Source organism: Oncorhynchus keta, chromosome 15 (assembly GCF_023373465.1).
Source record: "Oncorhynchus keta strain PuntledgeMale-10-30-2019 chromosome 15, Oket_V2, whole genome shotgun sequence".
NCBI lineage: Eukaryota > Metazoa > Chordata > Actinopteri > Salmoniformes > Salmonidae > Oncorhynchus > Oncorhynchus keta.
In genome coordinates, this window is record NC_068435.1 from 17,352,686 (window position 1) to 17,375,345 (window position 22,660).

The 22,660-nt window shown below is 47.5% G+C and overlaps 2 protein-coding genes across 17 annotated transcripts in view; both read left to right on the plus strand.

Annotated features, from left to right (window-relative positions):
- Positions 1 to 626: 626 nt before the first annotated feature.
- LOC118394542 (dual specificity protein phosphatase 12) lies at positions 627 to 3,194 on the plus strand. 3 transcript variants are annotated; one of them, XM_035787799.2, is made up of 7 exons: positions 627 to 764; positions 1,152 to 1,440; positions 1,532 to 1,645; positions 1,794 to 1,912; positions 2,229 to 2,316; positions 2,482 to 2,659; positions 2,999 to 3,194. In XM_035787799.2, exons 2-7 carry the CDS (start codon positions 1,187 to 1,189, stop codon positions 3,149 to 3,151), a joined length of 906 nt encoding a protein of 301 aa, XP_035643692.1. In that variant the 5' UTR covers positions 627 to 764; positions 1,152 to 1,186; the 3' UTR covers positions 3,152 to 3,194. The 3 variants fall into 3 exon arrangements, with proteins under 3 accessions (XP_035643692.1, XP_035643693.1, XP_052319486.1); XM_035787800.2 differs by having other exon boundaries at positions 635 to 757; XM_052463526.1 differs by having other exon boundaries at positions 691 to 709.
- Positions 3,195 to 7,806: 4,612 nt separating this feature from the next.
- The window catches only part of LOC118394543 (cyclic AMP-dependent transcription factor ATF-6 alpha-like), a 64,693-nt gene continuing 49,839 nt past the window's right edge, over positions 7,807 to 22,660 (plus strand). For 3 of the 14 annotated variants that reach the window (XM_035787802.2, XM_035787806.2, XM_035787803.2), the window contains exons 1-6: positions 7,812 to 8,047; positions 8,355 to 8,455; positions 8,602 to 8,668; positions 20,480 to 20,559; positions 20,664 to 20,751; positions 21,126 to 21,320. In XM_035787802.2, the coding sequence (XP_035643695.1) occupies positions 7,951 to 8,047; positions 8,355 to 8,455; positions 8,602 to 8,668; positions 20,480 to 20,559; positions 20,664 to 20,751; positions 21,126 to 21,320 (628 nt within the window). In that variant the 5' untranslated portion in view covers positions 7,812 to 7,950. Of the gene's footprint in view, positions 8,048 to 8,354; positions 8,456 to 8,601; positions 8,669 to 20,479; positions 20,560 to 20,663; positions 20,752 to 21,125; positions 21,321 to 22,660 lie in introns of all 14 variants that reach the window. The other 11 variants (XR_008065158.1, XM_035787810.2, XM_035787804.2 and 8 more) reach the window with 10 other exon arrangements.

Consider the following 22,660-nt stretch of genomic DNA (forward strand, 5'->3'; position numbering starts at 1 on the left):
CGTGTCCTCTGCAGCAGAGATAACTCTGTGTCTTCCTTTCCTCTGGCGGTCCTCATGAGAGCCAGTTTCATCATAGCGCTTCATGGTTTTTGCGACTGCACTTGAAGAAACTTTCAAAGTTCTTGAAATTTTCCGAATTGACTGATCTTCGTGTCTTAAAGTAATGATTCACTGTCGTCGTCCCCCCCCCCCCCCCACACCTTGTCACAGAGGTTCTCTAGTGTTTCACTCTCTCTCTCTCTCTTCTGTTGAAATGCGTATCTTGCATTGTTTGCTATTTGGATTAACTGGTGGTTAAAATGACACAATTTAAAATATATCATTATGTTGTGTTTTGGAGATTAAACCAATGGTCTCATTACATTTCACTGTGACCAGTTCAGTTTTGTACTAAGAGTTGAGTGTTGAGTTGAGTGTTGAGTTGAGTGCTGAGTGTACCACTCAGCAAACCGTTTATTCACAGCTTAGCTGATGAACGCACAACTCCGTTCTCGCAAGACAAGTTCGCAATACTCATCTCAGCCTCAATATACGGAGTTGAGCGTTCCTCAGCTAACACAGCTTCAAACTTCGTTCGCCGTGTAGGAACTAAAGTGGAGCTATCTCCGGAACTAAAAGTGTTCAATTTTTGTTCCCTGATTGGTTACAATTAATAACCGGACCAAACAGTTTAGCAGCCATGCATTACGTGTTTAGTTATGTTTAGTAGGTAGCTAGCTTGGTTCTTAACAACTCACTGAAATAGCACACTTCGTTTGTAAGAGGCACGACTGATATTTTTTACGAATAGAATAACAATTATATTTAGGCTAGAAACTTGAGGCTGACTTAGCAGAGCCGGATAAATGAATCTAGCTATCTAACGTTAGCTAGCCTAGCAAGCTGTGTTTAGCTATAGCTACGTATCTGTCAAAATGATCATTGAGTGAAGATTATTCATGGACAGATCATACCTCATCAATTTGTGGATAAAATATACATATGTTATATTCTGATATTCAGGAAGGAAGCTATTTATTACAACATATACAAAAAAAAGATGCCAGTAGCTAGCGAACGTAGTGAATGTCTTAACGTATTCACTATATCATATTCATGTATAGCTATGCAGTCTTTAAATGTCACATGCTAACAACAGGTGTATTTCACAGGTCTTCTACCATAGAGAAATCCTGATTGCCAAGTCATGATTCAGGTAGAGACAGGAGTCTACATCGGGGCAGCATCTGACCTGAAAGATGCCCAGGACCTGACCAATGCTGGCATCACCCACATACTCACAGTGGACTCAGAGCAGCCAGCTTCACCTGATGGGCCATTTAGGATGAAGTATGTCTATTCCCTGGACGAATCCTCCACAGACCTACTCAGCCACCTTGATGACTGCATACGCTTCATATGTGATGCTTGCGAGGCATCAAAATCTGTCCTTGTGCATTGGTGCGTGAGGCCTATCAAATCCTGAGTTATTTAATGCATATCATGATAGCCTCACATGCATTTGACATGCAACGCTGTGTTTATGTTTTAGCCACGTAGGGCAAAGTCGGAGTGCGGCGGTGGTGACTGCTTACTTGATGAAATGTCATAAAATGAACTTCGGCGATGCCTATGCCAAACTCCAGCAACTTAAACCTGATGTAAAGTAAGCAAAAAAAGATGTGATTTTATTATAACATTCAACTGCAGGGTCTGAATTGTTCATGTTTATTAAGGACACATTGTTATTTAAAGGAAGTACTGTTATCTTTGTCAACTATGTCCATTGTTAAATGAATTTAATTAATGTTTAGGATGAATGAGGGGTTTGTGGACCAGTTAGCACTATATGAGTCATTGCGTTGTGAAGTAGATGTCACCAGCCCCCAGTACAAGCAGTACAGACTCCAGAAACTCACAGAGAAATACCCAGGTATGTCCTGCTGTTTTCCTCACCTCTTCATCCTTTCTGTTATTTACATTTAGCAGATGCACATTTTTCACCTAGTTGGCTCGGGGAATCGAACCAGCACCTATTTGGTTACTGCCCAACATTCTTAACTGCTAGGCTACTAACCTGCCACCTTTTTTTTCTTTCTTCCTGTTTCAGGACCGCTGTAGTTTATTTCACTGTACCAGGGGACATTACTCTGTTTAACCTAATTGAAACATTCATCCATGTGAATTGAATTGCTGCCAGCTCTGTTTTGTAGAGATCCTCTTAAGACTGTTGTTTATCCTTGACGCAGAGCTTCAGAATGTCCCAAAGGAGTTGTTTGCAGTGGACCCTTACCTAAGCACCTGTTCTGAGGTGGTATACAGGTGTAAAAAATGTCGGTAAGGGAACTGAATGAGTGAATAAATGAAGAATACACACACCCTACGGTTTCAGATGCTGAACAGAGACTGAAGTGAGAGTGAAAAATAAAGGCTGTCAGCAAGCAACACAAATGTTCTTCATGTTCGCCCTCTGTTGTTACCCCCTTCTGTCTTCCCCTTTAGACGGACACTGTTCCGCGCTTCCAGTATCCTCGGTCACACTATTGGCAATGGACCGACTGCTTTTGCCTATAAGAAGATGAGTAACCTACCGAGTGGGGACCAGACCCAATGTACTTCCTACTTCACTGAGCCTGTCCAGTGGATGGAACAGGCCTTGTTAGGGGTGATGGATGGACAGGTAAAAATGACAATTCGCTTTCAGATGGAATAGTCGTACTTAGTTAATGCTGGCATAGAATATTCAGACATTTTTCTTCAGTTTAAGTCAGTTTTAGTCACATTGTTCAGTGTAAAATGAGAATGCATATAACAGACTTACTGAAGCGGCTTTACTATATTTAGCAGATCAATTAATAAACAGAATTCAAACTGAATGATAGGTTTGTGGGTATGAAAACCTACAAACGAGACTCCTCGATGACCACATTTGAGAATAATTAACTTAGCATTTACTTGTTATATTCAGTGTCTTCTAAATATATTTTTAAAAACAACTTGTATTTCTTATTTTTTATAGATCTTGTGCCCAAAGTGTAGCTCCAAGTTGGGCTCATTCAGCTGGTGTGGGGAGCAGTGTTCCTGTGGTCGATGGGTGACTCCAGCCTTCCAGATGCATAAAAACAGAGTGGATGAAATCAAACACATCAGTATAGCCACACTCAAATCATGAAAATGTCAAAATGATTCATATCTGTAATAAAGTTCTCAGAATAGCTGTGTCCATCTTTCCCTGTCTGCCATTGATGGTTCATAGATATTTTAGGTTACTGAGACTATTTCTCCTACTTGCATATTAATTGAATGAGTAGCCCGAGGGCAAATCCAAAGTAACTGACACTGAGACTCAGATTTGTCACTTTAAAATGTATGTCAAACAAAAACCAATGATTGCAAAGTTAAACAAATCATAGAACTCTGTGCACGTAGACTTTTAACAATTTCCACCGAACATTTTACATAAACATATTTCCTTGAAAAACAGTTCAGATGCAGAGTTTGGTACCAGAAGGACGGTTTGTGTCATCATTCTGGTACTGAACTTTGCATCTTTGACTAATTGTATTTTTGTAAGATTTTCTGCGGAAATTGTTGAAAGTAGTCCTTGTGAGTGGAGTTGTATGGTTTATTTAACCACGCAATCATTGTTTTTTGTTCAACATTTAAAGTGACATCTGAGTCTGTCACTGTGGAATTGCCCCTAACGAGATGGTATTTATTTTTCTATATTACATGCAACTGAAGCAGATTGCACAAACTGTTGAGTGTTTTTGTTTTGTTTTTTTTCATTGCTCGTAACTTGTTTTGGACATAATGTTGCTGCTACCGTCTCCTATGACCGAAAAGAGCTTCTCAAATCAGCACAGTTTGCTCACCTCAAACTGGATGTTTTTCTTCAATGAGATGGACGCAAGGGCTATACTGCTGACACCCGGCCCCGTGTTTCGCTGGAGAAGGAAACAGATTTTGAGGAAAAAGATCAGGGTGCCTTGTGAGGTTATTAGTGATGGGCATTCCGGCTCTTTTCAGTGAGCCGGCTCGTTCGGCTCAGCTCACCAAAAAGAGCCGGCTCTTTTGGTTCCCAAACAGCTCTTTAAAAAAATATGTTTTGTAGTTTTTCAAGTCAAAGAGTTTGCAATAGTTTGACTATGATTGGTGTTAAAACAATTCTAATTCAATTAAATCATACTCTACCTTAACCACAATTTATTTAAAATGCATTGGTCTGTTATGAAAAAGAATGCTATTAAACATTTGTATTTAAAGTATAACCGTTCAAAATGAATACAATCTGAACAGCATAATAGAATATTGCACCATATCAAAGAAAAATAAATAATTTGCAAAACTGCAGCATCCCACTTAAAACATTAAACTGGTCCCTCTTTTCTCTCTGTTGCCATGTTATAACCAGCAGCACAGAGCAATGCTGACCATATTTAGCTTTTATGAGAGATTTGCGTTCAGAAATGCAAGCTGCCTCACTTTCGAGGGGCTGATGCGGTTTCTTCTCTCAGTAATTATTTTTCCCGTTTTCGAGAAGACCCTCTCAAAGGGAACGGATGTGGCCACTATGCAGAGTCTCCCTGTCATGACTTTAGTAAGCCGTGGGTAGACAGAGGCCTTGTTCTTCCACCAGCTCAGAGGATCTGCAGATCTTGGAGGGGCTCCTCCAAATAGGATCGGACCTCCTTTATGGCATCTGCTGAGGGATTCCTTCGTGCTGCATCCTCAGTTGCTCTCTCATCAAACAGCATCCAAAAGCAGACGTTTGTGGCACTACTGCTGGTGCTTCTGCTCCATCGGATCCCTCTTCTTCCTGTTGCCCTGGTGCCTGAGCCAGCTGACTGCTGGGGCTGTCCCTCCCTGCTTCTGAGGTTATTCTTTGAAGAGCCTCACCATCTCTCTGGCATCATTGAAGGCTAACTTCTTAAACATGGGGTCAAGTTCAGCGGTTTCTGATAGCACGTGATTATATTCCATTCTGTGGAACTTTCTGTCCATTGATGAACATGGGGTGTCCATCAACTTTCTGGCGGCTGGCTGTGATTCGCTGCAGACCCTGACACAGGAGTATCATTTTCGAGGCTGTCACATAGCTGAAAAAAGAGAAAAGTAACTTATTAGTTCAGGTTCATGTTTTGTCTACTAATCCTACATTCTCATCTACTGTTCATATACATATATAATACTGGATTAAATAATGATGTAGTAATAACTGCTTACTGGACCTCTCTCCACTGATCTCCACAGTGACCTGCTCAAAGGGTTCCAGGACTCTGCACACCTCCTCCATCACCTCACATTATTCCTCTTGGGTCAGAGCATCAACAGGTGCATTGACAATGGCCAGGGTAGAGATAATGGCATCCTTGGACTGAAGAAACCGCTTCAACAAATAAAATGTTGAATTCCACCTTGTATTGCAGTCTTGTTTAGGCCTCAGCTCAGGCATCCCCATCTGGCATTGTGTAGACTTTAGTTTTTCAGCACCTACTGTGCTTGTGTGGAAGTATTCCACAGCTGCTTTCACTTTGTCCACGGTGGGCTTTATCACCTTCAGAGCATCTCTTACAATCAGGTTGATTGTGTGGGCTAAGACATGGAGGATGGGTCCATTTGAACATTTTCATGGCTTTGGTTATGTTAGCTGCATTGCCGCTAACATAACAGACCACTTTTCCATCTACTTGCCATTCTCTGGCCACTCTCAACAGTTCCTCTGCCAAGTTCTCTGAGGTGTGTCTGTCACTGAACTCAAAGCAGTCTAGAAGACAGCTAGACATAAACAAAAACTTAAATTAAGTGACATGTAATCGACATGTAAGTGGTTACCCTTGATGACTAGCAGTCACTGCTGGACATCAAGGGTAACCACTTCTTACATGTCGGCACCAGTGACTCAATCTATAAAAAAAGGGGTCAGATGAAGTTTATGCTAAACAGGACTGTTTTACTAGCATAGGCTGGAATATATTCCGGGATTCTTCCGATGGCATTGAGGAGTACACCATATCAGTCGCTGGCTTTATCAATAAGTGCATCGAGGATGTCGTCCACACAGTGACTGTACGTACATAATCCAACCAGAAGCCATGGATTACAGGCAACATTCACACTGAGGTAAAGCGTAGAGCTGCCGCTTTCAAGGAGCGGGACTCTAACCCGGAAGCTTATAAGAAATATCGCTATGACAAACCATCAAACAGGCAAAGCGTCAATACAGGACTAAGATCAAATCGTATTACACCGGCTCTGACGCTCGTCGGATGTGGCAGGGCTTGCAAACTATTACAGACTATGAAGGGATGCACAGCCGAGAGCTGCCCGGTGACACAAGCCTACCAGACGAGCTAAATAACTTCTATGCTCGCTTTGAGTTAAGTAACACTGAAACATGCAAAAGAGCACCAACTGTTCCGGATGACTGTGTGATCACGCTCTCCACAGCCGATGTGAGTATGACCTTCAAACAGGTCAACATTCACAAGGCCGCTGGGCCAGACAAATTACCTGGACGAGTCCGTAATACCAACATGTTTCAAGCAGACCACCATAGTCCCTGTGCCCAAGAACACTAAGGTAACCTGCCTAAATGACTATCGACCCGTAGCACTCACGTCTGTAGCCATGAAATGCTTTGAAAGGCTGGTCATGGCTCACATCAACACCATTTTCACAGAAACCTAGACCCACTCCAATTTGCATACCGCACCAACAGATCCACAGATGATGCAATCTTTATTGCACTGCCGTTTCACACCTGGACAAAAGGAACACCTATGTGAGAATGCTATTCATTGACTACAGCTCAGAATTCAACACCATAGTGCCCTCAAAGCTCATCACCAAGCTAAGGACCCTGGGACTAATCACCTCCCTCTGCAGCTGGATCCTAGACTTCCTGACGGGCCGCCCCCAGGTGGTACGGGTAGGTAACAACACATCCGCCACGCTGATCCACATCACGGGGCCCCTCAGGGGGGCGTGCTCAGTCCCCTCCTGCACTCCCTGTTAACTCATGATTGCACGGCCAGGCACAACTCCAACACCATCATTACATTTTCTGATGACACAACAGTGGTAGGCCTGATCACCGACGACAATGAGACAGGCCATAGGGAGGAGGTCAGAGATCTGACCATGTAGTGCAAGGACAACAACCTCTCCCTCAACGTGATCAAGACAAAGGAGATGATTGTGGACTACAGGAAAAAGAGGACCGAGCACGCCCCCATTCTCATCGATGGGGCTGTAGAGGAGAGGGTTGAGAGCTTCAAGTTCCTTGGCGTCCACATCACCAAGAAACTAACATGGTCCAAGCACACCAAGACAGTCGTGAAGAGGGCACGACAAACCTATTCCCCCTCAGGAGACTGAGAAGATTTGGCATGGGTCCTCAGATCCTCAAATGATTTTACAGCTGTATCATCGAGAGCGTCTTGACGGGTTGCATCACTGCCTGGTATAGCAACTGCTTGGCCTCCAACCGTCAAAGACTCCAGCCACCCTAGTCATAGACTGTTCTCTCTGCTACTGCACCTATGTGACAAATAACATTTGATTTGATTTGAAATAAGTATTTCTCTTTCAGAATACCTTTCTCTATATTTCTGTCTGTCTGTCTTACCAGTATTTCTGCTGCTTACATTATTAATTGGAATGATTATTATTATTATTTTATGCCCCCCACCCCCCATATCATAATGCATTGGCATTTTGAAGAAGCAGATCTCCAGACATGCACTGTAGATGTTTGCCTCAGTGTGCGGCTACTAGTTCAAATAACCTTTATCACTAGCAGGCGAGACCGGCTGGGAACTGTCATGTTTTGTAAATGTCCCATCGCGGGTTCCGTACTAATAGCAGGACGTGTATTTATTTATTTATGGTATTTATAGTGGAGAGTTGACGGCAAACTAGGAAATGTGAACACTTTGTTGTGACTCTTGACAATTTCTAACATTAGAAATGGCAGAGTTACGTTTGGATGTAGACAGTCATCTACAATATGGGCTATTTGACAGCGATTTAGCCGATATTTGCATTGATCATGATGGCGAATGGGGTAAGTGAGATTCTTATTATATAATAATAGCTGTGTTGTAAACACAACGTGCAACTTCATTGACTGTCTGGATATAATGAATATACTCTACGTTATTGAATGTAACATACGTTTTAATGCTCAGGCGCAGCAGTACTTGTTTTGACTGAGTGTCAATAAGCAACATCCCCCTTACTGTATTTTTTTTATGTATTGAAGCTACTTTGGAAACTCACTGTCTCTTACAACATTTTTACAGGCGTAATGTATTAGAATAGATACGTTGGATTCTTTCACTGATCTGTTCCCGCTTGCAACATTGTTACAGACATCAACCTGTTTAAAGAACTTGAAAACCTAAATGATGCAGAAGAATTGCTTCAAGAATTTGAGTTCACACCACCTAATGAAACAACACTGCAACAAGAGGTATTACACCACATTACCCCGCTATTTAATGCTATGTGTTATTATCATACTAGGCTACATCTAAAATAGTTGGTAATAGTAGCTGCCTAACCTACAGTCAGTCTTAGTGACTGAAAGTGACAGCTAATAGACTGCATGTTTCTCAGGTGAATGACATTAATCTGTTACAATGGAGATCCTTCGCCAGTGGAGATACTGACGGTTGCTGCGCAGGTAAAAATCACCAGGATTGCATCACTTTCAGTTGAACGATAACAGCCAAGCCAAGGCAAAGTAGGCTGAGTGTAGCCAACCGTCAGAAACACTACTAGAACCCTGTGTCTTCCTGGTAATAGATTCAAATCTCATATAGGAAACACACATCCACACTGTAAAGGGGATTTTCCAGTGAATAGAAAGGAGAGCATTCGTTGATAATATAAATAAAACAATCTATCCGGTTTATAGTAAGATTTCAGTGTGAACACATCCAGAGCCGAAGCAAAGAAAATGTCTCTGAGAAGGCCCTTATATATTATATTAATCACACTGCACCAAATGTTCTGTAAACACCAGCCTGAGAGGCTTGTAGGAAGTCACAATATAGACTGCTACAGAATCACACAGTGTCACAGATGCAGGTAACTGCCTAAATAAATGAAACACCTGAGTAAATGAGGGATACAAAGTATATTGAAGGAAGGTGTGGTTCCTGAGGTAATTAAGCAATTAACATCCCATCATGCATAAAAATGGCCAGTTGCCTATTATTTTGGCTACAAAACTAGAAGTAGAGATCTCAGTGACTTTGAAAGATGTGTCTCAAAGGAGCATAGGGGGTTTAAAGGGTGTGTGTGTGTGTGTGTGTGTGTGCGTGCGTGTGTGCGTGCGTGCGTGCGTGCGTGCGTGCGTGCGTGCGGCGCAATCGCCAGATCTCAACCCAACTGAACACTTATGGGAGATTCTGGAGTGGCAGCTGAGACAGCATTTTCCACCACCAACAACAAAACACCATATTATGGGATTTCTCACCAAAGAATGACGTCACATCCCTCCAGTAGAGTTCCAGACACTTGTAGAATCTAGGCGAAGGCGCATTGAAGCTGTTCTGGTGGCTCGTGGAGACCCAACGCCCTATTAAGACACTTTATGTTACCTGTATATTATGAGTGTGTCCTCAAATCCAGTCTGGCATCAAACTTTAACCATAACATTTATCACTGGCAGACATTTAATACTGGCAGACATTTAATACTGGCAGACATTTAATACTGGCAGACATTTAATACTAGCAGACATTTAATACTAGCAGACATTTAATACTAGCAGACATTTAATACTGGCAGACATTTAATACTGGCAGACATTCAACACTGGCAGACATTTAATACTAGCAGACATTTAATACTAGCAGACATTTAATACTAGCAGACATTTAATACTGGCAGACATTCAACACTGGCAGACATTTAATACTGGCAGACATTCAACACTGGCAGACATTTAATACTGGCAGACATTCAACACTGGCAGACATTTAATACTGGCAGACATTTAATACTAGCAGACATTTAATACTAGCAGACATTTAATACTAGCAGACATTTAATACTGGCAGACATTTAATACTGGCAGACATTCAACACTGGCAGACATTTAACACTAGCAGACATTTAATACTAGCAGACATTTAATACTAGCAGACATTCAACACTGGCAGACATTCAACACTGGCAGACATTTAATACTAGCAGACATTCAATACTGGCAGACATTTAATACTGGCAGACATTCAACATTCAAACTGGCAGACATTTAATACTAGCAGACATTTAATACTAGCAGACATTTAATACTGGCAGACATTTAATACTATGTAATGAGTTTCCTCCTCTTCTTCCGAAGAGGAGAGGCGAAACGGATCAGAGGACCAATACGCGGCGTGGTAATTTTCCATGGTACTTTTTAATGCTATAAGGTACACATGAACAAAACTAACAAAACAAGAAATGTGAAACTCAAAACAGTCCTATCTGGTGCACACACAGAGACAGGAACAATCACCCACAAACACACAGTGAAACCCAGGCCACCTAAGTATGATTCTCAATCAGAGACAACTAATGACACCTGCCTCTGATTGAGAACCATACTAGGCCGAAACATAGAAATTCCCAAAACCTAGACAAACAAACATAGACTGCCCACCCAACTCACGCCCTGACCATACTAACTAAACACAAAACACAGAAAATAAAGGTCAGAACGTGACAGTACCCCCCCCCCAAAGGTGCGGACTCCGGCCGCAAAACCTTGACCTATAGGGGAGGGTCTGGGTGGGCATCTGTCCGCGGTGGCGGTTCTGGCGCGGGACGCGGACCCCACTTCACCATTGTCTTTGTCCGCCTCCGTGGCTTTCTCACCATGGCAACCCCTCTCAATGACCCCACTGGACAGAGGGGCAGCTCGGGACAGAGGGGCAGAAGCTCTGGACAGAGGGACAGGGGCTCTGGACAGAGGGACAGGGGCTCTGGCGCTTCTGGGCTGAGGGGCTCTGGCGCCTCTGGGCTGAGGGGCTCTGGCGCCTCTGGGCTGAGGGGCTCTGGCGCCTCTGGGCTGAGGGGCTCTGGCGCCTCTGGGCTGAGGGGCTCTGGCTCCGGCAGCGGCGCCGGACAGGCGGGAGGCTCCGGCAGCGGCGCCGGACAGGCGGGAGGCTCCGGCAGCGGCGCCGGACAGGCGGGAGGCTCCGGCAGTGGCGCCGGACAGGCGGGACGCTCCGGCAGCGGCGCCGGACAGGCGGGAGGCTCCGGCAGCGGCGCCGGACAGGCGGGACGCCCCCGGCAGTGGCGCCGGACAGGCGGGACGCTCCGGCAGCGGCGCCGGACAGACGGGAGGCTCCGCAGCGGCGCCGGACAGGCGGGAGGCTCCGCAGCGGCGCCGGACAGGCGGGAGGCTCCGACGCGGCGCCGGACAGGCGGGAGGCTCCGGCAGCGGCGCCGGACAGGCGGGAGCACCTGCAGAGAGGAGACAGAGAGACAGCCTGGTGCGTGGAGCTGCTACAGGAGGCAGCGGCGCCGGACAGGCGGGACGCTCCAGCAGCGGCGCCGGACAGGAGGGACGCTCCGGCAGCGGCGCCAGACAGGCGGGACGCCCGGCAGCGGCGCCAGACAGGCGGGACGCCCGCAGCGGCGCCGGACAGGCGGGACGCTCCGGCAGCAGCGCCGGACAGGCGGGAGGCCCGCAGCGGCGCCGGACAGGCGGGAGGCTCCGGCAGCGGCGCCGGACAGGCGGGAGGCTCCGGACAGGCGGGAGGCTCCGCAGCGGCGCCGGACAGGCGGGAGGCTCCGGCAGCGGCGCCGGACAGGCGGGAGGCTCCGGCAGCAGCGCCGGACAGGCGGGAGGCTCCGGCAGCAGCGCCGGACAGGCGGGAGGCTCCGCAGCGGCGCCGGACAGGCGGGAGGCCCGGCAGCGGCGCCGGACAGGCGGGAGGCTCCGGCAGCGGCGCCGGACAGGCGGGAGGCTCCGGACAGGCGGGAGGCTCCGCAGCGGCGCCGGACAGGCGGGAGGCTCCGCAGCGGCGCCGGACAGGCGGGAGGCTCCGGCAGCGGCGCCGGACAGGCGGGAGGCTCCGGACGCGGCGCCGGACAGGCGGGAGGCTCCGGCAGCGGCGCCGGACAGGCGGGAGGCTCCGGCAGCGGCGCCGGACAGGCGGGAGGCTCCGGCAGCGGCGCCGGACAGGCGGGAGGCTCCGGACAGGCGGGAGGCTCCGGCAGCGGCGCCGGACAGGCGGGAGGCTCCGGCAGCAGCGCCGGACAGGCGGGAGCACCTGCAGGGAGGAGACTGAGAGACAGCCTGGTGCGTGGGGCTGCCACAGGAACTACCAGGCTGGGGAGACTTTCAGGAGGCTTGGTGTTAGGAGGAGCCTGAAAGACCGGGCTGTGGGGAGCACTGGAGCTCTGGTGCGCAACCTGGCACCACTTCCCCAGGCTGGACAACTACTCGAGCCCGGACCCTCAAGAGTGCAGGCACAGGTTGAACCGGGCTGTGGGTAAGCACGGGAGATCTAGTGCTTACTACACGCACCTCTCCCCTAGGCTCCACTCCCACAGTTGCCCGGTACGAGCGGAGCGCAGGCAGAGGACGCACTGCACCCTCCCAGCGCCCGGAGACACAGCACGCAGAGCCGGCGCAGGATAACCTGGACCAAGACTGCGTACCGGCGACCAGACCCGCTGAGCAGGCACCATACGCCCTGGCTCAATGCCCACACTCGCATGGCACTCTCGGGGGCTGCCCTATAGCGCACCGGGCTATGGACACGCACTGGCGACACCGTGCGCTCAACCGCATAACACGGTGCCTGACCAGTAATGCGCTGCTCATAATAAGCACGAGGAGTGAGCTCAGGTCTGCTACCTGGCTTAGTACCACACCTCGTGTGCCCCCCAAAAAAAAAAAAAAAAAAAATTTGGGGCTGCCTCTCGTACCTGTCGCACTGCCGTGCTGGCTCCTCATATTGCCGCCGATCAGCTTTCGCTGCCTCCAGCTCTGCTTTGGGGCTGCGATTTTCCCCAGCCCGTGCCCAGGGTCCCTCTCCGTTCAATATCTGCTCCCATGTCCAGGAGTCCTGTGATGGTGGCCTCTGTTGTTGATGCTGCTGCTGCTGTCGTCGCTGTCCTTTACCACGCCGCTTGGTCCGATTGTGGTGGGTGATTCTGTAATGAGTTTCCTCCTCTTCTTCCGAAGAGGAGAGGCGAAACGGATCAGAGGACCAATACGCGGCGTGGTAATTTTCCATGGTACTTTTTAATGCTATAAGGTACACATGAACAAAACTAACAAAACAAGAAATGTGAAACTCAAAACAGTCCTATCTGGTGCACACACAGAGACAGGAACAATCACCCACAAACACACAGTGAAACCCAGGCCACCTAAGTATGATTCTCAATCAGAGACAACTAATGACACCTGCCTCTGATTGAGAACCATACTAGGCCGAAACATAGAAATTCCCAAAACCTAGACAAACAAACATAGACTGCCCACCCAACTCACGCCCTGACCATACTAACTAAACACAAAACACAGAAAATAAAGGTCAGAACGTGACATACTAGCAGACATTTAATACTGGCAGACATTTAATACTGGCAGACATTTAATACTAGCAGACATTTAATACTAGCAGACATTTAATACTAGCAGACATTTAATACTGGCAGACATTTAATACTGGCAGACATTTAATACTGGCAGACATTTAATACTAGCAGACATTCAACACTGGCAGACATTTAATACTGGCAGACATTTAATACTGGCAGACATTTAATACTGGCAGACATTTAATACTGGCAGACATTTAATACTGGCAGACATTTAATACTAGCAGACATTTAATACTAGCAGACATTTAATACTAGCAGACATTTAATACTAGCAGACATTTAATACTGGCAGACATTTAATACTAGCAGACATTTAATACTAGCAGACATTTAATACTAGCAGACATTTAATACTGGCAGACATTCAACACTGGCAGACATTCAACACTGGCAGACATTCAACACTGGCAGACATTTAATACTAGCAGACATTTAATACTGGCAGACATTTAATACTAGCAGACATTTAATACTAGCAGACATTTAATACTGGCAGACATTCAACACTGGCAGACATTTAATACTAGCAGACATTTAATACTAGCAGACATTTAATACTAGCAGACATTTAATACTGGCAGACATTTAATACTGGCAGACATTCAACACTGGCAGACATTTAATACTAGCAGACATTTAATACTAGCAGACATTTAATACTAGCAGACATTTAATACTAGCAGACATTTAATACTGGCAGACATTTAACACTAGCAGACATTTAATACTAGCAGACATTTAATACTGGCAGACATTTAATACTGGCAGACATTCAACACTGGCAGACATTCAACACTGGCAGACATTCAACACTGGCAGACATTTAATACTGGCAGACATTTAATACTGGCAGACATTTAATACTAGCAGACATTTAATACTAGCAGACATTTAATATTGGCAGACATTTAATACTAGCAGACATTTAATACTAGCAGACATTTAATACAGACATTTAATACTAGCAGACATTTAATACTGGCAGACATTTAATACTGGCAGACATTTAATATTGGCAGACATTTAATACTAGCAGACATTTAATACTAGCAGATATTTAATACTGGCAGACATTTAATATTGGCAGTTAAACAGGAACATCAGTACTTGCAACAGATAATTATAGAAAACTACTTAAATAAATATGATACTTAGTGTAACGGTTTTCTAGGTGTGGTGAAGGAGAGTAGGACCAAAACGCAGCGTGTAGATTGCGATCCATGTTTAATGAACAAAAAACGTAACACGAATCTAAAATACAAACACTACAAAACAAAGAACGTAACGAAAACCGAAACAGCCTATACTAGTGAAACCTAACACAGACAGGAACAAGGACACTAAGGACAATCACCCACGACAAACTCAAAGAATATAGCTGCCTAAATATGGTTCCCAATCAGAGACAACGATAAACACCTGCCTCTGATTGAGAACCACTCCAGACAGCCATAGACTTTGCCAGATCACCCCACTAGCTACAATCCCAATATATCCATACCAAAACCCCAAGACAAAACACACCACAATACAAAAACCCCATGCCACACCCTGGCCTGACCCAATACGTAAAGATAAACACAAAATACCCCCCTAAGGTGCGTACTCCCGAACGCACCTCAAAACAATAGGGAGGGTCCGGGTGGGCATCTGTCCATGGTGGCGGCTCCGGCGAGGGACGTGGACCCCACTCAGTCAATGTCTTAGTCCCTTCTCCTCACGTCCCTGGATTGTCCACCCTCGCCGCCGACCATGGCCTAGTAGTCCTCACCCAGAACCCCACTGGACTGAGGAGCAGATCGGGACTGAAGGAAAGCTCGGAGTGAGAGAAAGCGAGAGAAAGCTCGGGAGTGAGAGAAAGCTCGGGAGTGAGAGGAAGCTCAGGAGTGAGAGGAAGCTCAGGAGTGAGAGGAAGCTCAGGAGTGAGAGGAAGCTCAGGCAGGTTGATGGATCTACCAGATCCTGGCTGGCTGGTGGTTCCGGCAGATCCTGGCTGACTGGCAGATCCTGGCTGACTGGCGGATCCTGGCTGACTAGCGGATCTGGCAGATCCTGGCTGACTGGCGGATCCTGGCTGACTGGCAGATCCTGGCCAACTGGAAGTTCTGGCGGATCCTGGCCGACTGGCGGATCCTGGCCGACTGGCACTTCTGGCGGATCCTGGCTGACTGGCACTTCTGGCGGATCCTGGCTGACTGGCACTTCTGGCGGATCCTGGCAGACTGGCGGATCCTGGCTGAATGGCGGATCTAACTGATCCTGGCCGACTGGCAGATCCTGGCCGACTGGCAGATCCTGGCCGACTGGCGGATCCTGGCTGACTGGCGGATCTAACTGATCCTGACAGACTGGCGGCGCTGGGCAGACTGGCGGCGCTGGGCAGACTGGGGGCACTGGCGGCGCTGGGCAGACTGGCGGCACTGGCGGCGCTGGGCAGACTGGTGGCACTGGCGGCGCTGGGCAGACTGGCAGCTCCTTGCAGACTGGCAGCTCCTTGCGGACTGGCAGCTCCTTGCAGACTGGCAGCTCCTTGCAGACTGACAGCTCTGGCTGCTTCATGCAGACTGACAGCTCTGGCTGCTTCATGCAGACTGACAGCTCTGGCTGCTCCATGCAGACTGCCAGCTCTGACTGCTCCATGCAGGCTGGTAGCTCTGGCTGCTTCATGCAGGCTGGCAGCACCTTGCATACTGGCAGCTCCTTGCAGACTGGCAGCTCCTTGCAGACTGGCAGCTCTGGCTGCTTCATGCAGACTGACAGCTGGCTGCTTCATGCAGACTGACAGGTCTGACTGCTTGCTCCATGCAGACTGACAGCTCTGACTGCTCCATGCAGGCTGGCAGCTCTGGCTGCTCCATGCAGGCTGGCAGCTCTGGCTGCTCCATGCAGGCTGGCAGCTCTGACTGCTCCATGCAGGCTGGCAGCTCTGACTGCTCCATGCAGGCTGGCAGCTCTGGCTGCGCTGAACAGACAGGAGACTCCAGCAGCGCTGTATAGGAAGAAGGCGCTAGCTGCGCTGAACAGGCGGGAGACTCCGGTAGCGCAGGAGAGGAGAAAGGCTCTGGCTGCGGTGAACAGACAGGAGACTCCAGCAGCGCTGTAGAGGAGGAAGGCTCTGATAGCGCTGAACAGGCGGGAGGCTCCGGCAGCGCAGGAGAGGCGAGGCGCACTGTAGGCCTGATGCGTGTTGCTGGCACTGGTGGTACTGGGCCGAGGACACGCACAGGAAGCCTGGTGCGGAGAGCTGCCACCGGAGGGCTGGTGTGTGGAGGTGGCACAAGATGGGCTAGACCGTGAAGGCGTACTGGAGATCTTGAGAGCAGTGTTGGCACAGGACGTGCAAGGCTAGGGATGTGCACAGGAGTCCTGGTGCGTGAGGCTGGCACCAACTTCACCAGCCGACTAACACGCACCTCAGGACGAGTATGGAGAGCTGACCCAGGTGCCATCAAATCCCTGACACGTTCCGTCGGGCGAATTCCATGCAAAAACCACCAACACAGCAACTCCCTCATTTCTCTCTCCTCCAATTTCCCCATTAACTCCTTCACAGTCTCTGCTTCGCTCACCTCCAACACCGGCTCTGGTTCTGGTCTCCTCCTTGGCTCCTTACGATAAACAGGGAGAGTTGGCTCAGGTCTGACTCCTGACTCTGCCACACTCTCCGTGAGCCCCCCCCCCCCCAAGACATTTTTGGGGCTGATTCTCAGGCTTCCTTCCGAGTCGCCATGCTGCCTCCTCATACTGGCGCCTCTCCGCTCTCGCCGCCTCCAGTTCTTCCTTGGGGCGGCGATATTCTCCAGGCTGAGCCCAAGGTTCTTCACCGTCCAGTTCGTCCTCCTCTTTGGGCTGCTCCTGTTGCCTCTTCTCCTGCTGCACCTTTGGGCGGCTACACTCCCCTGGTTTAGCCCAGGGTCCTCTCCCATCGAGGATTTCCTCCCATGTCCAGAAATCCTTATTGCGCATCTCCTCTTTGGGCTGCTCCTGCCTGTTGACACGCTGCTTGGTCCGTTTACGGTGGGTGATTCTGTAACGGTTTTCTAGGTGTGGTGAAGGAGAGTCGGACCAAAACGCAGCGTGTAGATTGCGATCCATGTTTAATGAACAAAAAACGTAACACGAATCTAAAATACAAACACTACAAAACAAAGAACGTAACGAAAAAGACTATACTAGTGAAAACTAACACAGACAGGAACAAGGACACTAAGGACAATCACCCACGACAAACTCAAAGAATATGGCTGCCTAAATATGGTTCCCAATCAGAGACAACGATAAACACCTGCCTCTGATTGAGAACCACTCCAGACAGCCATAGACTTTGCTAGATCATCCCACTAGCTACAATCCCAATATATACATACCAAAACCCCAAGACAAAACACACCACAATACAAAAACCCCATGCCACACCCTGGCCTGACCCAATACATAAAGATAAACACAAAATACTTCGACCAGGGCGTGACACTTAGACATACATTTTAAAGTCACAGTTAACCCTGTGTTGTTCACTGAGCAGTATCCGGTACCACACATCAACAACCTTTTCGTGGGTTTAGCTGGGGTCAAAAGTTCAGGACATTGACCTCTGCCAAGCCTATTTGCAGATGCATGTGGATGAAAGTCAATGGAGCTGCTGACCGCTGTGACACATAGTTGGCTCTCCAGGTTCTGTTGTCTACCGTTTGGAATCCCAAGTGCACCAGCACTGTTCCAGAGGACGATAGATCAGATCTTGAGTGGGATTCGTTCACTTGCTGCAAGCAGAATGCAAAGGCGGGCTTTGTTGTTGTCAGCACACACCTAGGACATCAAGTACCGCAAGTCTGCACTGCAGAACTGCACTGCAATGCTGAATGCAGATGTACTTTCCAGGTTACCACAACCTGTGGTCAAGCCAGAGTCACACAAAGTGGACATATTCTACTTCAGACAAGTGGAAAACACACCAGTCACTTCAACACAAGTGCGGAGAAACACCAGAAGTTACCCGGTGTTACCTGAAGTGATGGACAAGTTGCAGGAGTTGCTACGGAACTGAAACCTTACCTTTCCAGGACAACTGAGCTGTCAGTACAGTCCGGTTGTCTGCTGTGACGGAGGAGAGTTATCGTTCCACCATCGCTGTGGAAACCAGTGTTCTATCAGCTACACTCAGGTCATTGTGGTTTGCATGAATGAAATCACACAAGCTACTTCTGGTGGCCTGCATTGGATGGAAGCATTGAGGTGAAAGCGAAAATATGTTCCTCATGTCAGAAGGTTCACAAGGTACGTTAACTTGCACCTGTGGGATTGGCCGGAGGAGACGTGGCAATGCATACACATAGAATTCGCAGGTTCATTCGAAGACTATGCTTCTTGTGGACGTGGATGCTCATAGCAAGTGGCCAGATGTTGCCATCATGAGATTTATTTTATTTTATTATATTTCTTACTTTCTCCCCAATTTCATGATATACGGTCTTGTCCCATCGCTGCAACTCCCGTACAGACTCAGGAGAGGCGAATCTCGAGAGCCATGTGTCCTCCACTGCTTCTTGACACACTACTCACGTAAACCCGGAAGCCAGCCGCACCAATGCGTGGTGCACAGTACAACTGGCGACCAAAGTCAGCGTGCATGCACCCGGGCTGCCACAAGGAGTCGCTAGAGGGGGATGGGACAAGGACATCCTGGCCGGCCCAACTCTTCCCTTACAATTGTGAGCCGCCTCATGTGTCTCCCGGTCGCGGCCGGCTGCTACATAGCCTGGGATCGAAACCGGGTCTGTAGTGATGCCTCTAGCACTGCGATGCAGTATTATATAGATCTACTAGGGCAGAGAAGACAATCGGGAAGCTTGGAGAAGTGTTTAGACGGTTCGGCTCGTCACTCCAACTCGTTAAGGACAACGGACCGCAGCTCCTGTCCCAAGAAAGTGCCACGTTCCCACAGGTGAATGGCGAACTCATCAGGTCCGCACCGTAACATCCATCAACTAATGGGCTGGCGGAGAGATTCATACAGACCATGAAACATGCCTTAAAAGTGTCTCAAGGTCAAGGGACACTGCATCAGTATCCTACAGGAACACATTGCACGCAAGTCTTCGCCTGCATCAGTTAATGTTGAATAATGCAACACCGACAGAACCACCAGTCAGTAAAGAGTGGTCCAGAACTCTGACTCCGTGACACTCTGACCCAGTAGTCGCCGCCTAGGGGCTCACAGTCATCTTCTCAGGAATGTTGTTCATAATGGGAACAATTTAAGTAGGAGGGGAGGAGATGTGGCGTATTGGGGTTGTGCCGCAGAGCATCATGGGGGTTGTGTGTTAAGATCTGAACGTTGTAGATACATGGTTGGACTGATTCCTGTCTCCCGTCTCATCGTTATTGAATTGTTATAAAGATGTGGTTATGAAACCCACAAGACATAACAGTTATGTACTGTTTCCCTTCCCCAAGGAAATGCGTTTGTCTGCATCTACCCGCACATACTGTACCATTTTGTTTATATGATATCTGACTAACATAATCAATTGGGGTCTACGGTCGCTAATTCGTCCATGATTACTACAAGTTTAGATACCTGGCTGGATTAATTTAGCAATCTAAAAAATGTTAGCTGATATGGGCTATTTGAGTGACTGTCAGTGACTGACATAACAGCAGAAAAATGTACAACCAACAGTTTTTTGTGTGTGTGTGGGGCCCATCCCTGCCCTAGTCAGTAGACATTAGGTGGCTGTCTTGGGCGTGGGATTGCTGCACCTGTGAGGCCCCCAGACTGTTGTAAGGTCAATCACACAGGACGTGAAAGAGGATCGGCAATGTGATGCCCCTGCTTGTCAATTGAATTGAGTTCTAATTGTTTCGTTGGCAGATGTAGGAGTGCCTGGGTCCTCCCTATCATCTGGATCTGCGGTTAGTGATTCCTCCTCACTGTCACCACTATCCCTGAAAGTAAGATTTCAATTTGTTCAACACTCTCCCCCTATGTGTAAATAGTAGGCTAAGTACTGACTACTCTCACTAACTTCTGTCTTGTCCCTGCCGATGCGTACCAGCAGGAAGATGATGTGTCTATGCAGCCTTTACCGACTATGTTGTCTCCTGAAAAGAAAATACACAAGCGAGTCAGCCCATCTCCCAGAGGTGAAACGTCTCTTTGATGTACATGTCACAATATGGTGGATATCTTCCAAAAAAGAATTGAAAGTGTCTGTTTAGTTGTATCATAGTTCACCCCTGTATTAACCAGGGGGCTCCCGAGTGGCGCAGTGGTCTAAGGCACTGCATCTCAGTGCAAGAGGCGACACTACAGTCCCTTGTTCAAATCCAGGCTGAATCACATCTGGCTGTGATTGGGAGTCCCATAGGGCGGTGCACAATTTGCCCGGGTTTGGCCAGGGTAGGCTGTCATTGTAAATAAAAATGTGTTTTTAACTGACTTGCCTAGTTAAATAACGGTTTAAAAATATATATATACAAAAACACTCTTACTTATTCTCTTACTCTTTTCCCACCAGCCAAGCGACCCACCCACCCAAACCAGAGGGTGTCCATTCAGCCCAAACTTCCCCCCTCTGTCCTCCTCACCCAACCCTTGGCCCCTCTTCTCAAAACCAGGACCATTGTCATCCAGCCCGTTGACCTGCAGACTGTGGTCTCAGTGATCAAGGATCCACCGCACGTGACTGTGCATGCTACTGTACCCCCTACTGGTGAGAGTCTGAACTTTCATACTTGAACTTTACTCTTGTGTTATCTTACAATGAAATAGTATTTTGTATGTCTATTATTATTTGGAGGGGTTTGAATAGTGTTCTGCACAGTTTTGTTGTGACGAATGCCCCTTTATATTGGTGGGTCTTATTCACTGAAGTAATTCAGGTTATATGGCTTCCTCAGGGGGGGTACTATGTTAGTCACATGCAATATCTCACACCCCACTGGCCCCGATTTTGACGAAACTTGGGTGAATGATGCGTCTTGCTATAGTAATCATCTGGAATTCCAAACTTTGAACAAGCATATCTCTTACCCCGTTTGAGCTACCGTCATGTAATTACATAATGGTATTTGTAAGGTAATGAAGAAGCTGAAACAACATTCTGTGAACAAAATTAAAAATAGAATGTGTATTTGTAACTCCTGTGACTGCACCTTTTGTTATTGACCACAAGGTGTCCTCAAAACAGTGGCTGCTGTGCAAAGAAAGCTACTGGCTTCTCCTCAAATGTAACCTAAAGTAGCAGCAAAATAAACGCCTGAAACTAGATCCCCTACATACAAGAACAAAAAAAACATTGGGGGAGGTTATCTTCTGCACTGTTCAACCAATCCAGTAAATGTAGAGGAGGAGTTAAGATGGAGTTTTGCCTTTTTAACATCCAAAAGCGGAAGTTATGTCACAGGCTCTCTTTCTATTTCCTCTGAATTCGGAACATCCGGTTGTTAGGGACTCAGCCAAGACTACCTCAAATGTAACACAATGTCCAGTGTATGACCAGTGCATACCATGCAGGATCCTCGAGGACAGACTCTAAAAACCACTGTAGAAATATTGTTGTTTTAAAACGTATATTTCATGAACGTCAGCACAGAGCACACTCATATCAACTACACCCGTCATAACCTCTCATTTATATACCAATGATCAAACAGATACAGTACATCCATCTGAGGCTGCGTTTACACAGGCAACCCAATTCTGATATTTTTTCAACGAATTGGTCTTTTGACCAATCAGATCTGCTCTTTTGTCTATAATTCCCTCTGAGTTCTCTCTGAGGCAGCAGGGTCATGGCCCATTAGTAGCCAGACTAAAATCCTTTAACCTCAGTAGGATCTTAGGTCTACTTGTATTATTACAGTATAATTAGCATGGGAGTGTTTTCCTCTGTAGGCCCCTAATACACTCTATTAGACTTCAGTAGGCCCAGGGCTTTGAAGGTGACTGTGGCAGGGCTTTGAAGGTGACTGTGGCAGGGCTTTGAAGGTGAATGTGGCAGGGCTTTTCAGGTGACTGTGGCAGGGCTTTGAAGGGGACTGTGGCAGGGCT

What these genes read in the sequence shown, in the direction of transcription:
- LOC118394542 (XM_035787799.2), top strand. Translation starts at nt 1,187, where the DNA reads ATGATTCAGGTAGAGACAGGAGTCTACATCGGGGCAGCATCTGACCTG. An exon ending in AAATCTGTCCTTGTGCATTG is followed by an intron (nt 1,441 to 1,531) that starts GTGCGTGAGGCC and finishes TTTATGTTTTAG; the next exon opens with CCACGTAGGGCAAAGTCGGA. An exon ending in TAGGGGTGATGGATGGACAG is followed by an intron (nt 2,660 to 2,998) that starts GTAAAAATGACA and finishes TATTTTTTATAG; the next exon opens with ATCTTGTGCCCAAAGTGTAG.